Source organism: Canis lupus, chromosome 19 (assembly GCF_011100685.1).
Source record: "Canis lupus familiaris isolate Mischka breed German Shepherd chromosome 19, alternate assembly UU_Cfam_GSD_1.0, whole genome shotgun sequence".
Taxonomy (NCBI): domain Eukaryota; kingdom Metazoa; phylum Chordata; class Mammalia; order Carnivora; family Canidae; genus Canis; species Canis lupus.
This window is the reverse complement of record NC_049240.1, coordinates 47256698-47270938: the sequence shown is the minus strand read 5'-3', so window position 1 is coordinate 47270938 and position 14241 is coordinate 47256698. Positions and strand designations below refer to the sequence as shown.

At 34.8% G+C, this 14241-nt stretch overlaps 1 protein-coding gene across 2 annotated transcripts in view; it reads right to left on the bottom strand.

Moving 5' to 3' along the window:
- ARHGAP15 (Rho GTPase activating protein 15) overlaps positions 1–14241 on the bottom strand; it is a 609765-nt gene that overhangs the window by 189543 nt on the left and 405981 nt on the right. For both annotated transcript variants that reach the window (XM_038565114.1, XM_038565115.1), the window contains one exon: positions 4024–4101. In XM_038565114.1, coding sequence (XP_038421042.1) covers positions 4024–4101 — 78 coding nt within the window. The remainder of the gene's footprint in view (positions 1–4023; positions 4102–14241) is intronic.

The window sequence follows — 14241 nt, the reverse complement described above, 5'->3', positions numbered from 1 at the left end:
TCAACACAGTGTCACAGGCTGTTGACAGGTTGACATCTAAGGTCATGGACCAGTTTTCTTTGGGGGATGCCTTCATAGAGTGGAAGAGTTGCCTCAGCAAAATGTCACTAAAAGCTGTCACCAAATACAGTAAACAAGGCCCAGCACTGCTTTTTTATGCACCGGTGACCCAGTAAATCAAGAGTTCTCAGTGACTGCTGAAGGCTGCGACAGAATATTGTATTAAAGTTGTTTCTTGGTCCAAACACAGATACGTAAAGCCTTATAGAGAATGGCAATGCCGGGCTTCTTCGTAAGTGTGATGTTTGGCATTTTCCTCTGCATTTTTCTTTCTTGAACTGTTCTATCCAAACTCCTATGGCTGGACTTGTCACTTACAAACACCGTTTACAGGTGTAAACAGAAAGTGACTAACAAGCATTATAGCATGAAAAGACCAATACACACTTTGACAAAAAGGTAACAACGATTAGAGTGAGTGGGGAATGCCCAATGGCAGCAGTGGCTTTCAGCACAGGCTCTGAGTCAGAAGCACCAGGGATCTAGTCTTAATTCTCTCACTTACTTGAATTACAACCTTAGGATTTAATGTCCAGAGGCCTCAGTTTCCTCACCTTTAAAATGAGGACAGTATCTATTCTATGAGATAGTAAAAAACACTAAATTAAATGACATAAGTAAAGCACTTAGTATAGGGCCTGGAATGTAGCAAGTTATGAAAATATGTTAGCTAGTTTTATAATAATAATTATTATGATTATTACCCTGGTTACTAGTTATCATCAGAACATGCTTTTCAAAAGTGATCCCTTTGAATTTAACTTGTGTGCCATCTGATCTGGAAGTATAATGAGGTTGTCCAATTCCTACTGATTTAGTGAGTCAAACAGAAAACCAAAACAAATTGAATCATTCAACTGGTGTATTTAGAATTGCTGATGATTATAGCATTCAAGAAAGTTAGTGAAATACATAAATTGCAATTGAACTGTTCTTGAAAATCCCCCAAATCAGTTTTCATTTGTCTAGCCTAATGGTGGGTAGGCCTTGTTCATGTTTTAAATGTATATTTAGACCCTTCTAAAAAAGGAAACTTTGTGGAATGTGAACATGGAGACAAAAGGTGTTAACACAAAGGGAGTATACCGAAATCACGTATGTTCCATCTTTGAAAACAAAAAGAATGTACTGCATTCACATATCGCTTTATGCTTTTCATGGAATTATCTATCGCTCATGGCCACTTTATTTCATTGCATACACACACACACACACTCACACACACACACACACACCCAGAGGGGAGGCTCCAATGTACACAGTCAGCCTCTTTGTACCCAGCACTGATTCTCTTCTAAGTCAGCTCTGCTGTTAGAGACCAGTGTGCAGATGGAGGGAAGGTACGGTGTTAGCACCAAAGCTATGGGTGCACTCCAGAGATTTCATTCAAAGGATAATCTGATTAGCAAAATTTGAGACAGGCCGGTATAGGCATTCTTTTATCATCTAATTCAAAAAACTCCACAACACAACTTGGACGAAATCGCCAGTATCAAAGGTCCTAATGTAGCATAATTTGCGCTGAGCATGCTGCATTGTGACAGTGCTATAAACCAGGGAGACAGTTTACTGACAATTCTCTGCTACCAGATACCAACTCAGGCCTCTGTCCAGCTTTACATTGTCAACTCTCATGGAAACATGAGCAGTTACACAGCCTCAGAGGACGTTGAAGTCTGGATTGCAAAAGATGAGATGGACAGATTTCATATTTTCATTGCAGATTTTTTTTTTTGCCTTTTCAAACTGCTGAGCATAATTTTTTTTTAAAGGCAGGAAATGCAACTAGTGTTTGTTTCTAGCATGGCTTCTGTTTTGAGATTTCTTCTTTGTAGGAGAAATGTGTTGCCCAGCTGTCTAGAATCCCAATCAGGATATGGCTTCAGTATGAAATATATTAAAAGAATGATTTTAGCTGGTTATAAGCAGGAATGAAAATGAGGCTGGGCCTATTTTATCCAATTTTTACTCACAGAGGGGGCATTCTGGTTCAGTCCAATGGGGCCAATATGAATAAATGGAGTGAAGCTAAGTTCAGCGTGGAGGGGGGTTGTTTGTTTTGTTTTGTTTGTTTTTGTTGTTTTTGTTGTTGTTTTTGCCTTGGACAGAGAGTAATTGTGAAATATAAAGGTTCACGTTAATAAGCAAACAGAGCTGAGGAGATTCTTGGTTATAAAGATTCTCAGAAATAAAAATCATGTGCCCACTGGCCAGAAGTAGTGCAGTCAACACTTAAAAGGGTAGTTCAACCCAAATTAAACTGTTGGAGGGTTTAATGCTTCTCAGTATTAATATTTCTATTTGTAACACACACACATCATTCAACAAATATTAATTAAAACCTCCCTTTATGCACACCCTAGGGCTATTCTTGGTTAATGGAGGAAGAGACAAAGATGATTCAAAGTCCTACCTTTTACTATCTATAGAAATTTGTGGAGATAGATAGTTCCACCAGTACTCTATCCTTGGCCAACTTAAGATGTTTGAGTCTGCTTGTTTTCTATCACATTTCCTATTTTTTGTTTTAATTTTTTTAAATTCATAGTTTTTTTTTAAAGAGAAGTTTCAGGTTTACAGAAAAACTGAATAGAAAATAGGGAGTTCCCATATGCTCCCTCTGTCCCCCCCACCCCAACACACAATTCCCCTATTATTTTTAATTAGTGTGGTACATTTGCTACAATTGATGAGCCAATGTCAATACTAACCGAAGTCTATAGTTTACATTAAGTTTCATGTTGTATATTATATAGTTTTGACAAATGTATGCTGACATGTATCCACCATTACAATACCAAACAGAATAGTTTCACAGCCCTAAAAATCCCCTGCGCTTATTGATTCATCCTTCCCACCCCCCCCCCCCAGATCTTTTGCTACCACTGATATTTTGCTGTCTCCATAGTTTTGTCTTTTCCAGAATATCCTATAGTTAGGATCATACAGTACATAGCCTTTTCTTTTCTTTTTTTTTCTTTCTTTCTTTTTCTTTTTCTTTTTTTTTTTTTTTTTGTACATAGCCTTTTCAAGCTGGCTTTTTTCACTTAGCAATTTCATGTAAGGGTCCTCCAAGCCTCTTCATGACTTGAGATCTCACTTCTTTTTATCACTGAATAATATTCCAATATATGTATGTGCCACTGTTCATTTACCCATTTACTTCTTGATGGACATCTTGGTTGCTTTCAAGCTTTATCAATTTTGAATAAAGCTGCCGGAAATATTTGTGCACAGGTTTTTGTGTGAACACAAGTTTGGAACTCATCTGGGCCAATATCAAGGAGCATAGTGCTGGATAGCTTGGTATAAATATGCTTTCATAAGAACCTATCAAACTATTTTTCAAAGTCCCTGTACCATTTTGCATTTCAACCAGCTGTGAATGGGAATTCCTGTTGCTCCACATCCTTGTCAGCATTTGGTGTTGTCAGTGGTTTTGCTTTTGGCCATCCTAACAGGTGTTTAGTAGTATCTGTGTTGTTTTAATTTGTAATTCTTTGATGATAAATGCAGTTTCCTAATTTTTAATTATCTTACTTAGCCTATTACATATTTTTCTAACATTTGTGATTATGACCCTTACTTTTCCATCATTCATTTACTCAATTATTTATTCACATTGCATTAAGTGCTTATTATATGCCAGCACCATTTTTCAAAGCCAGGCTATTTTCCTCTCTTTTACGCTCTTATTTTTCTTTTTTTCATTTTTCAGTTTGTCATATTCCACTAATTATTTGTTTCACATAAACTGTTAGTTGCTTCTCTCTCTATTCTATTAATCTCCACATAAACTGACTGTCTCTTACTTCTCTGGTGATAATTGTTTAATTTCTTCAACTTTCTCTTGTTCCCTTCAAAATATTTATCATTACAGATTCATAATACATACAGCACAGAGTCTGAAATATTGCCAGAGATGAAACTATGGAAAAAAAATGAAGTGAAGAAATCACTTACCTTGGTTGACAATAAATCTTAACTTCTGTATTGTTGCCAGATTGCCACTAACTCGGTATATTCCATCAACATCTAGACCTGAAAATAAAAGGGCATGTTTTATATTTGGTCATAAAAGAACTGAGATGATAAAAGAAAAAAAAAACGTGGGAAGGTAGGTAATAGTAAATCAATACCAAATATCCCTTCCTCATAGAGAAAACATTTCTATGCCCTCAACCAAGCAATCTTCAATAGTTTAATTTCAACCAACTAATCATAAAATTCAATTATAGTCGATCATCAACAGATTTGAATCTAGTTGAATCATAGAAGAGCAATAGGTAGTATGGGATTTCACATTATAGTTAAGATTCAGTCCCAAGGAAAAGACAGGAATTAAACTGGTAGTAGGTAGGCGAAGAACTTTCGCATATATATTATTGCCCCTTTCTGGACAGAAAACAACCCAAGGCATTTGTGGAATTTCTCTTCCCTCTTCTTTCCCTCCTCCACTCCCTCCTTTCCTTTATTATTCTATTCTATTCTATTCTATTCTATTCTATTCTATTCTATTCTATTCTATTCTATTCTTTCTATTCTATTCTTTATTCTATTCTATTCTATTCTATTCTATTCTATTCTATTCTATTCCATCCTATCCAATTCCATTCTTTTTTTCTTGTAATCACTATAACATAACTTGCATTGTTCCGATTACTTTAAACTACAGAATGAAAATTCTATTCCAGATGTATAACTAGTTTGATAATCTCTAATGTATTACAGGTAATGGGAGTACTCCCTTATGGATGGAAAATAAAGAAGTCCTTGGCAAAATGCTGAAATTACTTTCAGAGTATTTTAAAACTGGTCATCTATAATTCAGAATAACTTATCCTGGCAGTGGATTTGGATAATCAACCACTTGTTTTCTACACATCTATTTATAGCATCTAGTTATTTCCATGACCAAGTTATCAAAAAATGAGGAAAAAGGAAAATAGAAACATTTACTGAAACACTATTATTGTCCTTAAAAAATGTGGATAACATTTAATGTCAAGAGTGTATATTCTTTGATGTGTCCAGGTCCTCAGAGAGGCCAGGGATGAGGTTACCAACCAACTATCTCAGCTGCTTCTCTAGAGAAATGGTGTAGCACCATGATTAAACACTTGAATTCATGATCAAAAGTATTAAATAAATTGGTAGAAATTATTGTCATAATATAACAGAATAAGGGCTTTGTAAAGCCCTTTGCTGACATGAAATGATCTCTTTGATAGTAAGAACATTTCTGCCATGGTGCAAAATATTTCATCAGTAGTTTAGGATAGAATAAAATAACTTGCAACACTGGCATTAATAGTATAATTCGAAACAATCATTCAATATTTTTTAAGACTTCATTTTCTTAGAGTAGTTTTAAGTTTACAGCAAAATTGTAGGGATGGTATAGAGATTTCCCATATGCTTCCTGTCCCTGATAGATGTATAGCCTCCCCATTATGAACACCACCCCACTAGAGTGATACATTTTTTACAATTGAGGAACACACATTGTTACATCATAATTGTTGCATTAGGGTTCATTTTGGTAGTGTACCATTCAGTGTTTGGACAAATGCATAATGACATGTATCCATCATTTAAAAAATGATACAAAGTATTTTCCCTCCCCTACAAATCCTCTCTGCCCACCTGTTCATCTTCATGATTTTGACCCAGCCATGTGATAAACCACAGAGCAATTCAGAATAATATCAATAAAATGCAATAGTTGTTATTAGCAAGTGTATTAATTGGTTTGAGTTTTGTAGGTCTAGAGCAATCTAATAATAAATTCCCAAGTCTCTGTCCCTTCATGAGAATTATGAATTTGTGAGGAATTAAGATGAGGTTGGACACCCATTAGTGTGTATATGAGTGTCTAAGACACATACATTTATAAAAGTCACATATATTATTTCTTCCTAATGTACAAAATAGCTCCATTCATCAAAAGTGACTCAACATGTTTGCTTTTTAAGTACAATGTACAAATGACAACTGCATTGTAACAATCATCCTACCTAAAAGTTTTCTAGTATACAATTCCTAGTTTTATTTTTTTCCATTCTTTTTTTTTTTTGTATATTTTTTATTGGAGTTCGATATGCCAACAACTCCTAGTTTTAGTATGTGACCATATTGGTCTTCAGTTTATACATATACCCAGAACTTTATAATTTACTACCCATTACTTTCCTTGCTTTGTCATTAGGTAGTGTCTGGTACCTAGATTTAACCCATAAAAATTTTAAATAATATGATAGATTTTAAAAATATCAGAGCTTTCAAGTAAATGTGTCCCTTTTGAAATAGTCCCTCTTGGGACTATGTTTAATTTTTTTCTGAACCATGTGGCCATAAGGGAAAATATTTTGGAATTCTTCTTCCAAATCACCTTAAGTGGCTCCATATTATCCATAGAAAAATGTTTCTGGTGGCAAGTTTGGGGCCTTTGGTAATAGTTTTGGATTTAAAACTAGACAAAGGTCACTCAAAACCATGATTGGTGAATAATGTCATCCTGCTTGCCACCACAAACAGACTAAATTTCACCAAATGAAAGTAGTCTGGTATTTTCCCATGAGTTATCAGTTTCTTTGAAAGAATTTGAGAAAAAGAATATTTTAGTAAACAGAAACATTGATGCAATATGCAGACCCACATTCCCCAAGTGAGAAATCCTAATATGCTTTTTATAAAATCAGTCAAATTAACCCTATTTAAAATAATGATTCAAGGTGAAATGTCACTTGAAATCTATTACAATACAAACAAGGAAATTTACTATATAATTCTTTTTAATTTTTTTTTTTTTGCTAATTAGTTGGACCCTTATCAGAGGTCAATAGTCAATGATATTACTCGAATGTCAACGAATTTTTATTGCAAATAAGGACCTTACTTAAGTTTTATTTTATATGCATATCTCTTTATTCAGGGTACAAAATCAAGCTCATTTCTATTTTGAAGCTTGGACTCTTTCTTTTCTAATTATTTTATGTGCAACTGTAGATGTATATGTTGCCTAGAGTTGTAAACTGAGTTTCAATTACTGAAATTCCCCAGGATCCGAAACTTTCTTTTCCTTTTCTAGAAATTTAAAGTTACAACATAAGAAGTCCCTCCCCATCCCTGGTGTTTCATAAATTTCAGTAAAAGATCTTTCTTTCTTTCTTTCTTTCTTTCTTTTTCTTTCTTCTTTCAGTTCGGTAATCAAAAACATTTGAAAGAGCGGTATGGGTTGGATATATTACACTGGAGCAATTGGAAAGCACTATACTGTTTAAACAAAGCAGCCTCATCCTAAATTAATAACCCAATTTTCTTTTGGGATAAAAGGAGGGAGGGCTGGGGATGGAGACAGAGAACGTAACTCAGACCAGTGCCACCACTATGGTTGTAGCACTAAGTCACAACAGAAAAACTGCTTTGTGGCTTAAGATAGAAACCAGAAAGTAAGAGGGAGTAAAGCAAAACATATTAGATGCAATTTGAATCTAACTTGACACAACTTCCAAGCCCTTTAGATTCAGAGATATCAACACCATATATCTTGTGAAGGATAACAATCTCTGACATTAGTGGCTCCTGCTTCAAATGGCTCATGCTCCCTTGCTATCATACTTTTTAAATTACATAAATAGAGTGAAAATGACAAAGTACATATTAAAAAGGAGGGTATTACATTTTGCAAAATAATCTGGAACATATCAGTGAATTTTAGCAGTTATAAATTATATAGGTACAGTCTTGATTAGTTTTCCCCTGAATGCCTCACAGAGTGGCAAACCCCAAGTCCTAGGAATTATTACCCAAATTGCAATGATTCACGTGCCATCCTCTTTTTGCTCCAAGAACTTTGAAAGTGATGCCAAACCAAACCAATGTAAATTGGTGGATTTGGACATCCTTTTCATGACCACATTATCCTTGCTGGATTGGAAACTACTTATTTTGGAAATATAATTAGACCTCGTATGATTTTTAAATGTGCAATGTCTTCAAGGTACCCATGTTGTGCTCTGGTGAAGTTTGGAGAAAAATCACTTTGAAAGGTACTTCTTTCAAGAAAATACCATGACTGGATGCTGACAAGAACTTTTCTTGTTATGCTAAAAATACCTTGGGAACACAGTGAAACTAAGTCATTTTACTTTTTTGTTTTGTTTTGTTTTTATCAAACTGGCATTAATGACAGTAATGAAAAATTCTCTGAAGAAATCCATGTTCACTGAAATGTCATTTATTTGTTCATCATCAGCTGACCTTCTTAAGCTTCAAAATAGTCTTTACGGTTGACAAAAATCACTGGGTATCACTATAGGAGACTCTCAGAAGTCTCTCTCCTCTACCCCCCACCTTTTCTTCTGAAGAAGCTTAGACTAGGATAGACACACAATTAGGAGTTATTAGACCAAATGGTGGGTCTAAACCCAGTGGAAAGAATGCAGCTGTCATGAATAATTCCCACTATAAATCTTAGACACTTTCCAAAAAGAAATCTAAGAGACCAGCACGGTTTCCAGAGTTGACTGGCTTATCTGCCAAAATACAGGCAGTTTTCAACAATGCAGATGAGCCTGTTAAAAATAGTTGCAAACTGTGGATTCGGTAGCATTCTTGGTAGCTTGAATGATGGACAAACCACAAAGACGTAGACTTTGAACCTGGTTGAGAGGTGTGCCCCAAAAGCTTGCTTGTTTTCCTGGAACATAACGAAATGCATCTGAACCCCTGGAGTCTGAAATGTGGGCTGGGAAGTTTGCGCAAACAGCCCCTCTCCCGAGATTTATGGCACTTCCTAATTCCTAGGAGGCCAGAGCTACCGCAAGAAGAGTCATTCTCACAATTCTTTGGTCTTCTGGCTTTTCCCTCTGGCAAAAACCAATGAGCATGGGAACACCCAGAATGCCCCCAAAGAGAGCTGCACATTTCTTTCTTGGTCTTTTGAAGGCCCTGCTTGAGTTCAGAACCAAACCCGAGGGGAAGTCAATGTGCCATTCAGATCTATCTATTCCTCCTCTAAATTGAGTGTCTCCAATCTTCTATCACCAACTTCTTTGTTCTCAGCCTTTAAACTCAATGACTGAGAGTACAGGATATAACCTGAAACTCTTTCTGAATTTAATTTCTACTCTGTCTCAGTGACTGATATTTATGCTGCATCTATTTTCTGGCTTTATTTGACTATTAATAACTCCTTGCGAGATGCCTTGAAGATCATCCTTCAAGAAGTTCATCCTTTATCCATCATCCTTCAAGAAGGAGTCAAGAATGATTAGCTTAGGATAGTTGACACAATTCTGATGGTCAAACAAGAATATTTTTCTACATGTTAACTTATAATAGCCCTTTTGAATAGAGTTTTTTCTCTGTAGAGGCAAATGCACTTCTTGGGAAAAAAAGAAAAATTAAACCACACAAAATATTATAGAAAAACATTTTATCTACCCACTTTTGCTATCCAAAGATTGTCACTGTGAACAGTTCAGTTTTAATTTTTTGTTGTTATTCATTTTATGTTAATGTGCCATATTTCTGTTTATTAATTTGACTTTGGTATTTATTGACTCCCTATTAGAAAAGATAATGAGTTTAGTGGATAGTTCTTACCACTTATCTATGTACTCTCTCTGTTATTATTAGTTATAGTGACCTGTTTCCCTTTCTTAAATCAAATTGCTTCTGTGCTATAGAAAAATAAGAAATAGTGCATTTCCTCTTCCTTCCCCTTCTCTCCTTCATAGTTCAAATTTTATCCTTTTATATTATTGCTTGTATTCTCAAAGTTTTGATCGTTTTATTTTACTTATATAAAGATTTTGTGGCTTACTTATAAGTCAGTATTAATTGCTATTTAAAAAAAAAGGTATTCGGGTTCAACACTAAAATTTTGCTTCAAAAATGACCTCTCCCAAAAGTCAAGGCCTGATGTGTTCTTGTCTTCTTTTGCGGTTTCCTTCATTTCTTCAAATTAAGCACCGCCCAAAAGAACTTTCTGTGACAATGGAAATGTACTAATGATTCTATCTACATGATGGAAATGTTCTATCTACCTGTTTAAGTCAGGTCCACTGGCCACGTTTGGCTGACTACTGAGTGCTTGAAATGTGGCTAGTGCAACTGAATTTTTATTTTACTTAATTTTAAATAGTGTAACTTCATGACTACCATATTGGACAGTGCAGCTCAGGGTCCCAGTGAACTACTTGCTCCTCTCTTGTGTTCCACTGTTATCTCTCTTGGATTTATTTTTAGGAGTTCTATATTCATCAAAGTACGTGATTGGTAAATTTTCTTATTTCTTCCATCTCCATGATTGTTTTGTTTCATAATGAATTGTTGATTTAAATACTTGTTGGAGCTTCACAAACTTACTTTACTAACTTTGAAAAAAAAAAAAAACTTTCATTATCTTCTAGTGTCTCTGCTGTTAAGTCTTTTTATTAAATTGATCATTGATGCTTTGTAGGTCAATTGCTTTTTCTTTCAGGATTTTTAAAAAAAGATTCTTCTCTTTAAACTTGTAGAAGTAAAATTTTCCTCAGATTTGTCTATATTTTGACCCTTTCAATCAGAAAAGTTCCTTATATTATTTTCTTGATATATCCTTCCCTTTATTGTCTCTTTTCCATCTAAAACTACTTTAAGATGGATGCTGTTCAAACATCAGATTGCTATTATGGTTGAAAGAGTGAATTAATGAGAATATATGGTTGGTCAAGGGTATTTTTGTATTTGCACGCATCTCTTTTTCCTCCAATTGGCTTCAATCTTACATGGGCAGACAGAATGAGAGTTTCTTACAGGATGATGGGGTGAGTAGACAGTGGGCTAGGAATTCTTCAATTACCAAAGGAGGGAGAAACTTTTTTTGAATAATAATACTTTAATGGCTTTGCTTCTGTGCAAAGTTCTCTAACTCTGCGTCTATTGTGTAGAGAGGGCCTGAGTCACCTTATTCTGCACTGCCTTCTTTCTCAGGTGCCACCAGTCTCTCCTCTGTCCTTGTGGGACTAGTTTTCAGGCTCCAGCAGCTGCTGCAGGTGCTTCCTTGGTACAGGATAAATGGAGAGTGGCCCAGGTCTCCCAGATATTAGATCTGATATTTAGTGAATTATTTATTTATTATCCTCTTGCTGATTTCTACCCTTTTTTATTAAACTCCAAGCTTGAATATTCTCTAGTACATCCCTAGAAAGAATTGTGCCTAATTATTGTGTCTGGGAATGGTATTTCTTCTGCTCTAATTTCTCCACTTGTTTGATCCCATCTGCTTTCTGTCTTCCTGGAATTTCTATTTCTGGTGGGCTGATGGCACCTTTTCTGTTTTCAGCACCATTATTATTCTTTTTCTTTTTTGACATATCTTTTCTATTATTTCATGGGGATTTTTTGAGGAAGGAGAATCAGACATGTTTTTTTCAGTATGCCAGCTTGAATGGGGCCCTATGTTGCTTTTCATAAAGATAGACTTTTTCATACTGAAAACAAAAGTCTCATTAGATTGTGAGGATAACTGCTATATAATAATTTTCTTTGTCGGCATATGGGATGTAAATGACCTGGGATTACATTATGAATATTTAAAATACTCATGTGTCTCTAATTCTAATGTGGGGAAAATATGTGAATATAGGGTCCAGGTTAAGTACACCCCTCATTTCCTTTTATTTTTCTCACTCCTGTCCTTTTTTACATATTTACAGAAGTTCTATTATCACTTATGATTTCTCAAATGTTCCCCTTATTACTGAGATTATTATATTTTACTCTTCTATTTGTTTCATAAGCCCTTCCTTTTATATTTTCACCTTATTTTGATATATTCTTTTTCCTTCCTTTGTGTTTCTGCTATAAAAAGTTATAGAGGCAATTGTCACAATTGTCTTTCCTTTTTATTATTTTTTTATTTATTTAATTTTAAATTTTTTTTATTGGAGTTCAATTTGCCAACATATAGCATAACACCCAGTGCTCATCCCATCAAATGCCCCCCCCCCCCCCCCAGTGCCGGTCTTTTCTTTTTAACATCATACTACTTTCAATTAGTTTTAACTTTGATTATTGAAGTATAGTTGAAAGTCAATGTTATATTATTGCCAGGTGTACCAGAGGTGATTTGACAATTCTATACATTATCTTTAACTTTCCTTGATCGATTGATTTGGGTAATAGTCTTTTTTTCAAAGACTTACATATGAATGAAACAAGTTTTTCATCTACCAGATATTTTGTAGTAGATTCATAGGGAAAAGAAGAATTTTAGTCCTATTAAGATATGAAAGAGATAAATTTTTGTTGCTAAAATTTTTAAAGAGATGTTCGAGCGAAAAAGAGGTACTAAGAGAAGGGTGCTTTTCTATTTCTGAGAAAACTATGACCTGTGATGCTAACAAATGTAACATTATTTTGTATTGTTTATATAGATAGTGTTATAGATAAGGACCAAATTCCAGATTTAAATTACTGTCTTAAAACTAAAATAGCAAAAATTAAATAATTTATGGGACTAAGGACAAAATAGTATCAAATACAGAATTTTGGATCAGAGGGAGAGATGTTGATTTTTCTTCAGGGACTGTTCGTTGGCCACTTGTGTAGGATCATTATCAAATCTCCCCCTACTGCCAAACTCACATCTGTTTAAGGTGTTACACTAGGAAACAAAATTGTTAAGGATCCTAGCCAAAATTAGTTACACATTTATTCGTCATTCATTCATTCAATCATTCATTCATGTGCAATGTACTTCAAGCTCTTTGCTCAGTCTTATCCTATTTGATCACCTGGAAAAATAAACTTAAAATTGGGAGAGGAAAAGGACAAAATATCCTGAGTGTTAAGAGCATTACTAGTTGTGTTTCTTGGTGGTTCTGTATTGTACCACTTATACCTTGAAAAGATCTATGGCTCTAGTATTTGCAGATGGGGGGAGAGATGGCTGATTTTTTTTTTTTTTTTTACTTTTAAGTATTCTTCTTATCATTTTTTAAAGACTTTATTTATTTATTTGTTTGTTTGTTTAGAGAGCACGAGAAGGAGGAAGGGCACAGGGAAAGAGAATCTCAAGCAGGCTCTGTGCTGAGCACCAAGCCCCACCTCCCATAACCTGGGATCATGACCTGAGCAGAAACAAGCCACCCAGGTTCTCCTACTATTATTAAGAATTGTTTTTATTCTTGTGTAGAGTGATGTTGTTAGAAAAGAAATTGGAAAATCATTTATTGGATTAGTTTCCCATCTCTCCAGTTCCTTTTAAGCCAGACATTGGACACTTTAAGAATAACAAGACAATCACACCGGATTCTTTAAATGTCACTGGAAATATAAAAGCCATTATCCTCAATATGCACTATCTTTAACTATTAGAGTTTTCCCCCTTATATTTATACTTAGTCCTTATCATAATATTTCACTAATTGTGTCATAATTGGAGATATTTATCCATACCATCAGAGTCCAGAACAGTAGATAATAGTATGTAAAAAGTCCTGTGAAGTCCTGTGAGTACTGATGAAGACATCAGTACTGAGGGCTAGATCCTGATTTCCATTTACTGTAATTGTTTTTATGTATTAGGTTTATTTTTGCATATAACCTCCACACATTTGTTCAGCTTGCATTCATTCCATTTAGACTTACTACGAAGCCAATTGCCTTTAAAATCATGCTTTTAAATGTATAGAATACTAATTGTTAGGCAAATAAGGCTAAAAACAAAAGGAAAGAAGTTATTAAAGAAGTTATTACAACATGCCAGTGTGATACAGGTGGAAGTCATTCGTATACGCTCCCCAATACCGGAGTAAAATGAAATGGGAGTCTAAGATGGCATCCTATGTGTGGTTCCTCATTTCTCAAACATTGATCCTTACATATTTGTCTAAACTCAGCCAAGAATTTGAGGCCCAACAATATGAAGCCTGCAGCATGGTAGACACAAGCATGGTTTATAGAATTCTATCAATCTTAGAATCATTCTGAAAGTATTTCAAGGTAAGGAAGATCTCAGAGAATCCTTGAATTTGTCTGTGAAATTTCACTAGGAAACCCAATATCCTTGATTTGACAAGACAAAAGGTAATGAACTGAAATGATTTCTGCAAAATGGGAAGCAAAGTACCTGGAAATAGTCTTTGATAAATTCTTTTACATGTTTCTTTCTTTCTTTTCTCTCTCTCT